The sequence below is a fragment of the Lagopus muta genome, chromosome 26, assembly GCF_023343835.1.
Source record: "Lagopus muta isolate bLagMut1 chromosome 26, bLagMut1 primary, whole genome shotgun sequence".
NCBI lineage: Eukaryota > Metazoa > Chordata > Aves > Galliformes > Phasianidae > Lagopus > Lagopus muta.
Window position 1 is genome coordinate 1,529,841 of NC_064458.1, and position 14,345 is coordinate 1,544,185.

At 63.5% G+C, this 14,345-nt stretch overlaps 4 protein-coding genes across 7 annotated transcripts; 3 read left to right on the top strand and 1 right to left on the bottom strand.

The window, feature by feature from the left end:
* Nucleotides 1-1,789: 1,789 nt before the first annotated feature.
* LOC125685103 (uncharacterized) lies at nucleotides 1,790-3,035 on the top strand. Of its 2 annotated transcripts, none has more exons than XM_048927894.1 (4): nucleotides 1,790-2,270; nucleotides 2,343-2,439; nucleotides 2,570-2,639; nucleotides 2,715-3,035. In XM_048927894.1, the coding sequence occupies exons 1-4, from the start codon at nucleotides 1,899-1,901 to the stop codon at nucleotides 2,869-2,871; spliced, it is 696 nt and encodes a 231-aa protein (XP_048783851.1). In that variant the 5' UTR covers nucleotides 1,790-1,898; the 3' UTR covers nucleotides 2,872-3,035. The 2 variants fall into 2 exon arrangements, with proteins under 2 accessions (XP_048783851.1, XP_048783850.1); XM_048927893.1 differs by having other exon boundaries at nucleotides 1,797-2,270; nucleotides 2,709-3,030.
* A 112-nt stretch (nucleotides 3,036-3,147) lies between these two features.
* On the top strand, nucleotides 3,148-5,336 carry LOC125685101 (ribonuclease Y-like). Of its 3 annotated transcripts, none has more exons than XM_048927890.1 (5): nucleotides 3,148-3,567; nucleotides 4,327-4,423; nucleotides 4,513-4,645; nucleotides 4,728-4,817; nucleotides 4,976-5,336. In XM_048927890.1, the coding sequence occupies exons 1-5, from the start codon at nucleotides 3,163-3,165 to the stop codon at nucleotides 4,983-4,985; spliced, it is 735 nt and encodes a 244-aa protein (XP_048783847.1). In that variant the 5' UTR covers nucleotides 3,148-3,162; the 3' UTR covers nucleotides 4,986-5,336. The 3 variants fall into 3 exon arrangements, with proteins under 3 accessions (XP_048783847.1, XP_048783848.1, XP_048783849.1); XM_048927891.1 differs by having other exon boundaries at nucleotides 4,728-4,808; XM_048927892.1 differs by having other exon boundaries at nucleotides 4,728-4,793.
* A 1,667-nt stretch (nucleotides 5,337-7,003) lies between these two features.
* LOC125684895 (plasmalemma vesicle associated protein) lies at nucleotides 7,004-9,447 on the top strand. The gene is made up of 6 exons (XM_048927465.1): nucleotides 7,004-7,494; nucleotides 7,780-7,870; nucleotides 8,081-8,670; nucleotides 8,969-9,071; nucleotides 9,148-9,226; nucleotides 9,296-9,447. Exons 1-6 carry the CDS (start codon nucleotides 7,117-7,119, stop codon nucleotides 9,300-9,302), a joined length of 1,248 nt encoding a protein of 415 aa, XP_048783422.1. The 5' UTR covers nucleotides 7,004-7,116; the 3' UTR covers nucleotides 9,303-9,447.
* Nucleotides 9,448-9,733: 286 nt separating this feature from the next.
* On the bottom strand, nucleotides 9,734-13,724 carry GTPBP3 (GTP binding protein 3, mitochondrial). The gene is given in 10 exon segments (XM_048927347.1): nucleotides 9,734-10,856; nucleotides 10,980-11,255; nucleotides 11,377-11,542; nucleotides 11,674-11,817; nucleotides 12,075-12,147; nucleotides 12,223-12,425; nucleotides 12,501-12,587; nucleotides 13,083-13,209; nucleotides 13,211-13,319; nucleotides 13,673-13,724. Coding segments are annotated over 10 exon segments (1,449 nt in total). The 5' UTR covers nucleotides 13,711-13,724; the 3' UTR covers nucleotides 9,734-10,630.
* Nucleotides 13,725-14,345: the final 621 nt, after the last annotated feature.

The following is a 14,345-nucleotide window of genomic DNA, read 5'->3' on the forward strand; positions in this document are numbered from 1 at the left end:
TCGTGGCCCATCCATAACGTCGGGGCACGGCCACAGCCCACCGTGGCCCCCGGCACATCGACCCCGGGTTTGGGTGAAAAGCAAAGGGGGATCGCGATCCAAAACGTGGCCGTGAATGCAAGGCGAGAAAACCTTGGATTGATCCCGACCCGAAACGCATCCCCACCCCCAGAACTGCCCTCTGGGGCCGCGTTCTGCCTGCAGTCACTTTTCAGACCGGTGTGAGGCGTTACGCCCCCATCTCCCACTGCTCCCTATGGGCCGCTGCTGGAAAACACATCCATCCCCATTCTTGGGCTATTTTTGAAACCTTTGGCCTCCGCTCACCTTCAGGATCCCATAAATAACAGCGGCATCGCATTGAGGGCCCTTGTGCCGACAGCTCAGCGCTCTGCCAGAGCCCTTCGCTCCTCCAGATGGCAGAAATCTGACTCAGAGCTCAAAGTTTGGTACATAGTTGTGTGTTTTTCATCTCAGTGCCACGGTTTTGCTTTTATTCTCTTTTTTTTTCTTTTTCTTTTTTCGGTTGTTTTGGTGTTTTTCTCAGATGAACCAGAGGCATTAAAAACACAAACTGAGGGTTGCGGGAAGGGGGGGGTCGGAGGCAGAGCATCCATAGGGCTGCTGGCTGCCAATGGAAGGGCACTGAGAGGTGACTCACGTCCCCCACCACCCCACGTGGAGTCCAACTGTTGGCCCATCACCGCCACGGCCATTAACCCACGTCCCAAAATCCCACATCCCTTCTCCCATATCCAGGATCTCACAGCCACCTCCTCACAATCCGCACTGCGCATCCCATAACCTCTATCCTCACACCCCCCCGTGGTTTATCTGCACCCCACACGGCACATCTCACACTCTCTATCCCTCATTTCATACCCAATAACCCGTGGTAGCATAAATGCCATAGCACAGCTTGAAGCAATGATGGAGCACCTGGTCGGAAGGCAGGGCCAGCCCAGGGGAGCACAGGTGCATGCAATGCAATGCAATCCAGTGCACCTGAGTGACCAGAAAGGGTGGAACCAGGATCCACCCCTTCCCAGCCCTCATTTATGGGCTGGCAGTGAAGGTGAGGAGTTCTTCCTGCATGCCTGAGGCCTTCTGAAGGTAAGCAGCCTTTTTTCCTTTATTTCTGTGCTCAGGGTTGTTGCATCTGAGCAAGCCCTCACTTGGTGGGGTCTGGGACCTCGCTGCTTTGCTGTCATTGCTCTGCCTTCCATGGCATTACGGCATTACTCCCATATCCAACATCCCATAGTGCCCATCCTCACCCCATGTCTAACGTCTCCCATCCTATAGCCCAGATCCAACCACCCAACATGGCACATCTACATCCCACGGGGCAGATCCCGTATCCAGCATCCCTTATCCCACATCCATATCCACCATCCAACCCTGAGCAGCCAACACCCCCACTGCCCCACATCTTAATTACCCCATGCCCTGATTACTCAGCTACCCATCGCCCTATTCCAGCACACCCCATACCTCAAGGAACCCACGTGGCTTTTTCAAACCCCAAACGCTGCACATCAGATTTCTCCACATCCCTCTGTCCCCTTCCCCTGGGGAACGCTCTGCCCCACTCCCACTCTCAGGGACTCCCTGCAGCCCTCAGCTCTGCCTCCCACCCCAAGGACGTGGGGGTGGAACAGCCCCAGACAGGGAACAGGTCAGCACTATGGGATGAGCCAATGCCATCCAGTCCTGCTGTCCCTGGGAAGGACGCTGACCTCCCCCTCGTCCCCCTCAGCCCCCCCTGCTGCTGCCCTTGAACCAATCGCGTGGTTTTCTGGGAAAATACCATTATCTGAGAAACAAAACTAACAGAATTTGGGTTCAGCTCGCAGCTTCTCTGGGTGAGAAACCCTCCCAGCCTGGTGCAGGGAGCAATGGCTGAGCAGGGCAGTATGTTGGACTACAGTGAAGACTGCCACCCTAAACCCAGGCGAGACTGGAAGGTCTATGGGCTGGTGGTCGCACTGCTGGCTGTGGTGCTGCTGGCTGCAGCCCTGCCCTCCTATCTGTGGCTGGTGGCCACCAAACCAGAGCAAGAAACAGGGCTGGGGATGGGGACAGGGAGAGTGGCCGGTTTGGAGGGGCTGACACGGCTGCTGGGGGTGCAGCAGCAGCTGCGGGTGCAGGTGGCTGCATTGGAGCAAGCACTGCTTGCCACCAACCAGACCCTCACCACCATGGTGGATATCACCAACCCGTCCCTCGCTGAGGTGCTCAAGAAGTGGGATGACTGCAGGAGTCAATTGGTGAGTGTGGGGTGCGGGACAGGGACCCCTGGGTGTGGGGTTTGCTGAGCTGTGTCCTGTCCCTGTGCTCAGGATAACATGCAGAAGTTCGTTGTGGAGTTGGGGCAGCAGATCTCCCAGCTGCAGCAGCATAAGGAGAAGCAGGAGGCTGTGATCAAGCAACTGCAAGGTGAGCACTGGGGCACCGCCGTGACACCTGGGCACTGTGGGCCTTCCCCCACCCCTCCCCTTCCCGGCACCACGCTCCCCATCCCTGACCCCATCCATGGGTCACCCTGACCCCACATCACCTCCTGCAGAGGACAGCAGGGCGCTCCAGGAGGAGGGGGCACAGCAGAAGGCGCAGTTGGAGGAGGTGCAGAAGCACAGGTGAGATCTGTGCTCCCCCACTGCGACCCCATCCCTGCGCTCTGTCACTGACCCCTGTTGTCCCCCAAGGAGCAGCTTGCAGGAGCAGATCCAGGAGCAGATCCACAGGCTGTCAGCGCAGATCCGGGACTTATGGAGCAGCAGTTCCAGTGGGAGCACAGCGATGCCCTCCGGTGCAGCCATGGCCCTGAGCCTCCTCGTGACGCTGCTCACTGCAAAGTGGCTGCACTGAGCACAGCAACACGGACCCGGGTGGCCCCTGTCGGTGTGGGGCCACGGGGAAACCAGGGGGAGGTGGTTTGCCAAGTGCTGGCCCGAGGGGTGAGATGGGACAAGGCTCATTTGGGGGGACAGCGGTGCCACACGGTTCGGTGGGTCTAAGCCGATTTCCAGTAAAACTTCATGCAAATCCAAAGCGTTCTGCTGCTCCAGTGTCCTTTGGGGTGGTGGACGGCACAGCCCCGCAGCCTGGCTTTGTCCAGGGGCTGAGCATCCTCCCACACACAACACAAACCACGCCACCATGGGCTGTGACCGGAGAGAAACCACCGCCTGGAGCAGCTGGGCACATTGTGTGGCACTGTCCCACGTCCCCAGCATGGACCCTGCAGTGCCCAGAGCCACGCTGAAGGCAATGGGGTTGTGCACCCTGCTGGTGCTGCTGGTGGCAGCGGTGACGGCGGCGGTGGCGGTGCTGCTGTGGCGCTCAGAGGCACTGGGGAAGCTGCGGGGCTGCCAGGAGCGGGCGGCCAACGAGAGCCGTGCGCTGGAACTGCGAGTGGCACAGCTGGAGATGGAGCTCAACCGACTGCAGCACGTGGCTGATGAGAGACGGAGGGAGGAGGATGCGCTGCGCCGGGAGCTCAGCCGAGTGCGCAAGGATGGAGAGAAGCTCAGCTCCAGCCTGCGGTCCTGCCGGGTGCAGGCGGTAGGTGTGTGGGGTCCCTGGGCATCGTTTCCCTGCTGTGGGGTTGTATGCTTGAGGAGAGCGATGCTGGGCTGAGAAAGGATCTGTGAGGATGCTCTGTCTCCAGGGTGGTTTGGTTGCCGGGGAGCCTCAGCCCCTACTGGGGTATGGAAAGCTGCTGTCCGGTTCCCTGTGCCCAGCTTGGGATGGCTATTCTTAGCAGAGCCCAAACTGAGCGGCTGCACACACGTATAATTACTGCATCCCAAAGCAGCAGTGGAGGCTGCAGGCTGGTGTGGAGCTCCTCTCCTCGGGGGTATTTTTAGCAGCTGGGAAAGGGCTCGGCCCTGCGCTGCGGCCAGAGGAAGAGGGGCCCACCTCTCCCCCCCATCCGGCCGGACAATGGCCCAGAGGTGCTGGAAACACTCTGGCGTTCGGGGCTGGCGCCGACTGCGGGGTCCCAGTGGGATCTGCTGGTGTCCAGCAGGAGTGCCTGGCCTCTCGAGGAGCGCATGGCTGGGCAGGGGGCTCTGCAGTGCCTCAGTGAGTTGCAAACCCTCTGTGTCTCCATGTGCGTCCTCACCAAGACCAGGCACCAGCCGGCCCTTCACTGTGTGATTTTTTTCCCCCAAATCCATGCCCTAAACCCTTGGAGAGACCTTCCCAGTGTGATAACGGGACACAAAGCCAAGAACACAGGGATGGCTTTGGGGGCACCGGGGAGGATGATAGCGAGCCAGGGGCAGGTTGTGCCCCATCTCAATGCCACGGTGTCCCCAGGCCAGGCTGGAAGCCAACATCACAGCGCTGCAGGATGAGGTGCAGGGGCTGCGGCGTGACAGGGCTGAGCTGTCCCACAGGAACGCAGCACAGCGAGGTGCGTCTGTCCACCCAGCCCCAAACCCCAAACCCACACGGGTGTCACCCGGCCGTGCACCCAGCTCAGGGCGTCCCTTCACCCCGCAGAGGAGCTGGCTCAGGGCGCAGAGCTGGCGCTGGGGCTGCAGCAGAGACTGGAGGAGATGGCGGAGCAGCGGAGAGCGCTGAGGGCACGCGGGGAGCGATGCGAGGAGCGGCAGCGGGAGCTCGAGGCCACGCTGTGAGGATCCCAGCCCCAGGGTTGCCTCCATCCCCATCCCACCCCTATCCATGTCCCTGACCCCGCTGTGCTCTGCCTGCAGGAAGGACCGTGCAGCTGAGCTGGACGCGCTGCGGCGGCGCTTGGGGCCCCGCACGGCACGGCGCAGGTGCTCCCCTTCCCGGTACATCCAGTGGGTGCTGCTCTGCCTTTCGGCCCTGTTCCTTTTGGGAGCGGGCACCCTATGGTGGGGGCTCATCTGGCACAGCGTGGCTGCATGATTCCCATCACACCCCTTTGTCGCTGTGTCCCTGCGGGGTCTCACTCTGTGCTGTCCGCTCCTTCTTGCAGGAAGAGCTGAAGCCCCATAGCACCCTCCTGTCCAGCCCCTCTTTGCCAGCATGGACACCACGCACGGGATGGCACCAGCCCTACAGCAGCAGGAACCAGGGCTGCCCATTTCTCCCAATCCCACCAGCACTAAAACCAGCAGCAGCTCCTCCCGTCTGAACTCAGCAGAGCGGAGTGGGCGCAGCACCAATGATCCTCCCCACGTCCCCTCGTGTCGTCCCCCCCCACGACACACTGAGCAGCTTTGGGTGCTGTTTGCTTGCTGGGGCCAAAAGATGGTGACCAGTCCTTGCCCTGAGGCCAGCCAGAGCCGTTCATTAATCATTAATTCTGTTCATCTACTGATTAAACAGGAATAGAGCTCCGTGAAGTTCGACCCCTTTCTGCTCAATGTAATTTGGCCAGCTCAGTGCTTAGGGGGCACTGTGCAGGTTACCAACACTGGGCTCTGCTGGCTGTGGGGCTGAGCCACTTGTGGAGGTGGGGGAGGGATGGGAGGGATGAGCGGCTGCCACTGATTCCCAGCTCTTCCCTGTTCCTTTGATCCACACGAAAGACAGTTTCCAGGAAAGTTGCTGCCGATTTTCCTGCCGCTGCCACAGCGGTATCCTGTGCAGAGGGCAGGGTGAGAGCAGGCATCCGGCCCCCCTGCCCCACAGGGGGGGATCACCCCCACCGCCCCCAAGGCACGGAGGGGCTGCAGGAAGGGGTTTGCAGCCCCAAATCCGGCGGTGCCCCCCACCCAGCCGTGCAGGGATGGGCAGGACCCGTTTCTATGGTCCAACCTCAAGGCAGCCCCAGCCCTTGGCACAGGAAGGATTAATTATAGCCGGGACGCCGTCTGGAAAATGGGACAAAGAGGCAGAAAGTGTGTGTGGGAGGGGGCTGAGCCGGCGGGGGGGGGGGGGGGGGGGGGGGGGGAGGGGTCCCGTGGGGATGCCTGAGCACCTCGATGGATGCAGAGCGCTGCTGAGGATCGGCTGACCGTGAGGTGCGTCCCATTGGGTGAACGGTGCCGTCGGTGACACGGGAGGCTGTGGGACCAGAAGTGAGGTCGGGGTCCAGCAGAGCCCAGACGGTGCCCCCAGAGTGGGGCCGGGGGGGAGCGGGGGGTGACTCACTGTTATTTGCAGCTCAGGAAGGAAATGTGGTAGCTGAGAATGGATGGGGGACCGACACCGTCCCCAGCGCCGCAGACACCGGCGGGCTCCAGGGAGCGTGAGGGCAGGAAGCAGCGGGGTCAGCGCTGGCACCTCGCAGCCCCTGGCCTCCCCCCGGGCTGGGAATGCTGCAGTGCTGCTGGGGAAGGGCAGCAGAAATATGGGGAATGGGTCCTGAGTGTCCCCTGAGCGGGCACTGCGTCCCCTCAGGGCTCACAGCTCTGTGGTGTCACTCAGAAGTGAGAAAAGGAAATGTGTACAGCGATGTCCAGCTGCGATTTATCAAAGATTCATCAGAAATAAGAGAGTGACTTGGTGAGGTTTGGGATGGCGATGAGCACAAGGCAGCGCCACAGGCGCAGCAGCAGGACCTGATGGGGGTGGGGGTTGAGTCCCCTCAGTGGGGATCTCAGGGCACTCAGCCCAGCTCAGCCCCCCCTGCTGCCCCCTGCTCAGAGGGGCCTGTTGTGCTCCCCCCCCCCCCTCCGGTGATTTCCCCAGCAGGGCATAAGGCATGGGAACACTGCAGCACCCATGGGTGCCCCCCCCCCCAAGATCTCCAGGTCGCAATGATGCCGTGAGCCCTGGGTGGTGTGGAGGGAGGGGTCTGTCTTCATCACCCTCCCAATGCACCCCCGTTGCCCACTGCCCCCCAGGGCTGCACGACAGCCATTCCCTTGCGTGCCAGGCAGTGCTGGCAGTGGGGTCCCAGGGGAGATGAGATCCCCATCAGCAGCGGGGAGGGTTGGGGAGGGGGGGGAACGGCTGAGCTGTGCCCCCGTCCTATAGCAACGGGGAACAATGGCCCTGCAGCAAACAGAAGCTGCACCGTGATAACCCGGAGGCATCCGGAGAGGCAGGAAGGAGCCCAGCGAAAGGAAATATTAAATAGAGCAATATAAACACGGCTGGGGAGCCGGCTCCACCCCGACCCCGTAGAAAGGGACAGCCCTGGGGTGCGGCGAGCAGAGCGCGGGCAGCATGGAGAAGAGCGGCTACGGCATGGCCAAGTTCGGGCTGGAGAGCAAACAGGTGATGCCCAAAAGGGACTGCGCCTTCTACATGCGCTACGTCTTCCTCTTCACCTCCCTCATCCAGTTCCTCATCATCCTGGGGTTGGTGCTCTTCATGGTGTACGGCAACGCGCACGCCGGCACCGATAAGCACGTCCAGCTGCTGGATGGGCAGCTGCAGGAGCACTACCATAAAATCATCAGCCTGAGCGGCCGGAACGCCAACCTGACACGCACCCTGAACGCCACGCTGAAGGCCAACCAAGGGCTGCAGGGGCAGCTGCAGAAGGTGCAGGGGCAGCTGGAGAAGTGCAACAGCAGCCAGGCCCCCAACAGCACCCCCAGGGTGAGAGCTGGGGGGAAGCGCTGGCCTGGAGCCCATAGGGGGGGGGTGAGGGGTGTGGGGTGTGGACCCCCTGCTCAGAAACCCGGAGGGATGGGTGAGGACCCTCTGCCTGAGACCCCAGAGATGGGTGAGGGGTGTGGGGCCCTCCAATCTCTGGACACAGCCATCCCCGGGGGTCCCCACCTCTTTGGCTGTGCTGGAGGAGCTCCTGGTGCTGCTGTGAGGTGATGGCGGTGGGGGCCAAGCCGACCCCATCCCCTTAACACCCCCCTGCTTTTCCCTCAGCTGGAGGAGATCAGCAGGACCATCTTCTTCCAAAACTATAACTTGGAGAAGTGCTACATGGCCATCAACATCATCAACACCAGCTGCACCGGTAAGGGGGAACCCCAACCTTGGCATCCCCTTCCCAACACCTGAGGACCCACAGATCCCCCACCGCCTCAAAGTCCGTGCACGGGGGTCCCCAGTAACCCTCAGGGAGCTCAGACACGGCCTACCCCCGGGCTGGGCAGTGCCATGAGGGGAGGATCAGGGCGATGGGTGGGGGTCCCACAGCACAACCCCAACCCTCCACCCCACGCAGCCGACAAGGCGCAGCTGCAGCGGCAGCTGGAGACGGCAACGCAGCAGAGGAAGGAGCTGGGGCAGAGCTGCAGCACGGCCGAAACAGCTCTGGGTAAGGCCAGGCAGGAGCAGGAACGCTGCCAGCAGGAGCTGAAAGCCACGGGCGCGCTCTGCGGCACCACCAAGGCGCAGCTGGAGCACCTGAGGGGCGAATGCGACACGCTGCGCTCCAACGTGCTGTACAACCTGCGCACCATGAGCATGAGCAACAAGAACTTCGGCTGCAGCCAGGTGGAGGATCAGCTGCGGCTGCTGATGCATCGCATCGAGGAGCTCTTCTCCAGGCAGCAGAAGCACGAGAGCGACTACGTGGGGAAGAGCGTCTGCGACTTGACGCTGCAGCAGTGCCACCTCAACTGCTCCCACGAGAGGCAGGAGCTGGGCAGGAGGCTGCAGGAGGCGAGGCAGCAGCTGCAGGGCAGCCAGGAGGAGCAGAGGAAGCTGCTGGCAGAGAAGGAGCGGCTCAGCAAGGAGCTGGGAGAGAAGAGCAAAGCCGCCGCGCAAGCCAACTACTTCAGCGAGCAGCTCAACATCTGCATGAGCTCCAAGGTGGGGAGCAGCTGGGCATGGGGAGTTTAAGGCAGGGTTTTGTACAGGCGCTTTGGCAGGCGTATTTTGGCACAGGCACTTCCTTGCACGCACCTTTTTTAAGCCCATATCTCTGGAGATGTGCTCTTGTTCACAGCCTTTAGCACACAGGGCGCACGCTCCATGCTGTGCCACCCCTGTCCCTGTGCCACCCCTGTCCCCATGCCCTGTTGGTGCCAGCAGTGCTCGGAGCTGAGCCCACACCACAGGCAAGGGCCAGGGGAAGCAGCAGAGACGTGCACCTCTCTCCCCTCTGTAGGTGGGCACCTACTACACCGCCCCACGGGTGCCAGGCAGTGCTGTGGGCAGCGTGCGGCCAGGCCCCTTCCCCAGCACCTATGCGGATGCGCTGCAGAATCAGGGTGAGTCCAACCCCCAGCAGGCGCTGCCCCAACTGAGTGCCCCCCTGCTTGAACCCCGCCGCTTTCATCCTGCCAGATAAAATCAATACGGAGGAGATCCAGAAGGTGGTGCAGAACGTGATAGAGCAGTACACGGCCATGATGAGGAACCCCAGGTGAGGGAGTGGGCACTGGAGACCCCCAGGGATGGGGAGCAGACGGAGCTGACTGTGCCCTCCCCGCAGCGGGTAGCAGGAGGAGAGCCGTGGTGAGGGGCTGGAGGACAGCAGGACGAGCCCGGAGCGGCGCTTCCCACAGCACGGATGGAAAACCCCAACCAGGAGTGAGCGAGGAACGAGTCCCACCCGACCCCCCCCCCCTTCCCCAAACCCCCAACCCATGCCTACCCATTCCTCCTCCCCCCCCCCCCCGGCTCGGTACCCACGTTTGTACATGGAGCTGCTGTGAATACAGCCCGTGCTGAGCACTGACACAACTCATTGCATGCGTGCTTTACTGCTGGACTGTGGGGGGGAGGGGGGCTGGGACAGGGGGAAAAAGGCCATGGGGAGGAGTGGGGGGGACAGGAACATCCCGTCCTGCTGCAGAGGCAGCGAGGCTGAGGAAACAGACCAGGAAGAGGGGGGGGCTGTTCCCAGAAGTAGCCGAGCAGCAGCCAAGGATGTAAGGGACTCCCCAGAACCAATGGGGGAGGGGGGTGTGGGGGGGTGGGAATCAGGTCAAGGTTCCCCCTGGGGCAGCTGCCATTTCCCCCCCATCCTTTCCACCCCTGTGCAGTTGGGAAGTGAGCGCAAAGCTCCCAGCCAAAGCAGAGCCTCCCACCAACCCCCCCCAGAAGCCCTGCAGCCCCTGCTGCCCTCACCACCCCCACCTTTGGCACGCAGGGGCCGAGGCGCAGTGATTTATGGCCACGCAGTGATTTATGGCCGTGCAGTGATTTATGGCCATGCAGTGATTTATGGCCGCGTGTTCCTCCCTTTCCTGTTTAAACAGCTTTTCCTGACACCCGGCACGCTGCAGCCCCAGTCCCACAACACCTGCATGCCACCATCAGCACACGGTGACACTGAGCGCTCCTCAGGCCATTGCGGTGTCCCTCTCCCCCACCAGCACCCCTGGGTCCCTTTGGATCCCCCCCCATCACTCATGAGACACCCAAAGCCACGTGGTGGGGCCGCCCTGATGCACGGTGGCACTGTTGGGAGCCCCATCTGGGGGGTGGGAGAACAAGGGGGGCCACAGGGACCCCCATCCTTAGAGGGCACCCACTCCCCTGGGGCTGGGATCCTCACACCACCACTCTTGGGGCACCACGATGGGCGCCATGCCGTGCGATGGGGAGGGGAAACCCAAGGACAAAGTGCAGGATTTTCCATCACCAACACTCCAGCTCTGTGTGTATCCTCCTGGCCAGGAAGCACGGCCCTTCCCAGAGGGTTTTCCCACGGCTGGGGGCTCAGGATGCGCTCCCCCCAGGCACGGAGAGCAGCGCACCCGGCACAGGGCAAGGACGCAGACCAGCCCAAGGCACCACGGTTTAATACCCCCACGGACCCCCATCACTTGCCAATGCAGAAGTCCCTGAAGATGACATCGAGGATGTCCTCAGCACCCACGTGCCCGGTGATGCGTCCCAGGTGTCGCCGTGCCAGGCGCAGCTGCTCGGCTGCCATCCCCACGTCCTGCTGCTGCCTGTACAGCGCCAGGGCAGCCATGCAGCCCCCCAGCTGGGTGCTGTGCCGGCTCTGAGTCAGGCTGGGAGAGCCAGCCAGGGGGTCTCCGCACCTGGAAGGGTAGAAGGGGAGGACACAACACCCTGCAGCATCCACCCCCTCCCCTCCCCACCAAAACCCATCTGTGCATGGGTGCCATCCTGTGCCCCCACAACCCTGGATCCGTGGCACTCACAGCTGTGCCAGCTGCTGCCCCAGCAGCTGTAAGAGGCTGTCGGTGCCTTCGCCCGTCTTGCAGGACAGCAGGGTGGTGGGGGGCAGCGGGGGTCTGTGGGTGCAGGCATCGCATAGAGCCCCCGCGCGCCCCCCCAGCAGGTCGGCCTTGTTGAGAACCAGGATGCAGGGAGTGGTGGGGGGCACCAAGGAGCCCAGGGCAGCCCCCAGCTCGGCCGGCTCAGCAGGCACCGTGGTGGCATCCAACACAGCCAGCACCAGGTCTGCATGCTGCAGGCTGCAGGGACACGGCCCATGGAGATGCATCCCATGGGGACACAGCCTGCTGTATCACCACCTGCTCAGCCCCCCCCTCAGCACCCCATCCTGCCCCCCCCCCCCCCCCCCCCCCAGCTCACCGCTCCCGAGCACGGCTGACTCCCTCCTGCTCAATGGGGTCGGTGGCATCACGCAGCCCCGCTGTGTCACTCAGCACCACGGGGTAACCGCTGACATTCAGGGACACCTCCACCACGTCCCGCGTGGTCCCCGCCACTGGGGACACGATGGCAGCCGGGCGCTGGCCTGGGGACAGGGGGGACACGGGGCTCAGGGGGATGACGCCAGAGACCCCCACCCTTACAGCATGGGGATGGGGAAGTGGCTCTGCCTCGGATGGGGGGGCGGCCTCTCGGAGCCCCCCGCACCCCACTCACACAGCAGGTTGAGCAGACTGCTCTTGCCCACGTTGGGGGGTCCGGCGATGACGGCGCGGACCCCCGAGCGCAGCAGCTCCCCCCGGCGCCCATCTTGCAGGTGTGCAGCAATCTCCTGCTCCAGGGTCCACACGGCTGCATCCACTGCCAGAACACAGCAGTGAGGGGTGAGGAAACAGCAGGATCCGGGCATCCCCCCCCCCCCACAGCTACGTGGGGTAAGCACAACAGGGCAGCGTTGGGCGCTGGAGCAGCGTTGGAGCTGTCAGTGCTCAGCGGGCATCGCGGTGCCAGGAGAGCCAAGAGGGGCTGCAGCAGGCTGGGATGATGGCCAGATCCCCACCTGGCACCCAGAACTTACACCAATCCCCCTGACCCTTCATCAGACCCCCACTGGGCACCTTGGGACAACACCTCTTCCTCCACGTTGTCATCTTCACTGAAGTCAATGTACGCTTCGATATGAGCGAGGGCCTGGGGCGTAGCACAGGGGTCAGCACAGACAGCTCACGCATCCCTGAGCGCCCCCAAACCCCCCAAAGCCCCCACCTGGGTGAGGGTCTCGCCCCACTGCTGGTACAGCCTCCCCAGCTCGCCCTCCATCTGCCTCAGTGCCTGCTGCCGCTGCGCCTCGGTCTCAGCATGGATGAGGTCCCTCAGCCCTTCAGCTGCCGTCAGGTCCAGCTTCCCCCGGTGGAACGCACGGCGTGTGAACTCACCCGGCTCAGCAGGACGCAGCCCAGACAGACGCCCTGAGAGCAGCCATCAGCACTGAGAGGGTGAGGGGGTGACGGGACACCCATGGGGATGGGGGTGGGAAGGCTCACCCAGTGCCCGCAGCACTCCGCTCACCACCGCCGGCCCGCCGTGCACGTGCAGCTCCATGCAGTCCTCCCCGGTGAAGCTTTGGGGTCCTGCAGAGCACAGGGAGTGCCTTCAATCCCACAGGGGCATGGGGGGGAGAGAGAGACCCCGAGCCCACAGCTGCACGGGGTCGGTGCAACGGGGCAGCGTTTGATGCTGGAGCATCGCTGGAGCTGTCTGCGCTCAGTGGTGCCAGGGGAGCCAAGAGGGGCTGCAGCAGGCTGGGATGATGGCCAGACCCCAACCTGGCACCCAGAACTTGCACTGATCCCCTTGACCCCCCACCAAACCTCACTGGGCACTGAGATCCATCCCCATGGGCAACCAAAACCCACACCAAACCCTCGATCCACCCGATGGGCACCCAGACAGCCCCCCCTTCGGATACCCAACAGCCCCTTCCAGGGCCCAAGAAGACCCTACTGCATACCCAGACCCCGATAATGCAGAGCCCTCCACGGCACCCCCCCACTGAGACCCTCAGAGGGGGCACAGCCCCCCGCCCCCCCCCCCCCATACACCCCTTTCTCTCCCCCAGCCCCCACCTGGGAACCAGACCACGAGGCCGCGGTCCAGCAGCTCTGCGGTGTGGGGGTCCCGGATGCGCCGTAGGGCCATAACGCGAGGGGGGGGCAGCTCGGAGCTCCCGGTGAGGCTGCGTATGGCCCCCCCCGCTGCCCGGCCCGCTGGTACGGATGACGGCCACCCCGCAGCGTCCATGTCCGGAGGAGACGGCGAAGATGGTGTCCCCCGGTGCCACCGAGCACAGGCGCTGCGCACACCTTGCGGGGGGCGGGGTGGGGGGGCTCCACGTGGGGACAAAACCCCAAAAAGGAGCACGGAGACGCAACGACCCCCAACCCCATTCAACCAACAACGCGCTCCCCCGCGCACCCCGGGCCCGGCGCACACCCCCCTCCCCAGGCACCCCCTCCTCCCCCATCCCAAATCCAGGAGCGTCCCCCCCCCCCCCGGTGCACCGTGCACCCCCTCCCCATACAACACCCATTCCCAGGGCTGCACCCCCTCCCCACGCCCTCTGCACCCATGGGGCCAACCCCCCCCATAAGATCCCCTCCCAAGAGCCGCCGACCCCCCCCCCTTAAGGTGCCCCCCCACCCCAAGCTGCCCCCACCTCCGGCCCGCCGCTCTCAGCGCCCTCCGCAGCGCCATGCCCGCGCAACGCCCCGCCCTCCCCCTCCTCGCCCCGCCCACCGCCGCACGCCGATTGGTTGTCTGAGGGAGAGAGGCGGGTTTTATGCCTCAGCCCTATTTCTGATTGGTTCGAGGCGGAGGGATGACGTCACGCCGCCTGAGGCTGTTCGGGCGCCGCTTCCGCCCTCACGCTGCCAGCTTTGGGGGGGGGGGAAGGGGGGAAGCGGGGACATGGAGAGGAGACAAAGGCGGGGGGGGGGGGGGGGGGAGGATACAGGAGGATGAAAGAGGGAAACAGGCGGGGATGGTGGCAGGGATGGAGGAGAGATAAAGGAGGATGCAGGACACAGGGTTGCGGGAGGGATGCAGGCAGAGATGCAGGAGGGAAGCAGTGGGATGCAGGAGGATGCAGGCAGGGGTGCAGGCAGAGATATGGGGAGGGATGCAGGAGAGAGGGATGCAGGGATGATGCAGGAAGGGTGCAGGAGGATTCCCGGGGATTCTGAGCCCCATCAGTGCCCCCCCCGGTGCTCAGCCCCATTGGACGCACTGCACCTCCTTCCCCCCCCTCCCAGTCACTCCCCAGCACCGCCCTGCTGGTCCTTAATGGGGACACGAACCCTGCAGAGGGTGGCTCCGGTTGTGGGGGAGTT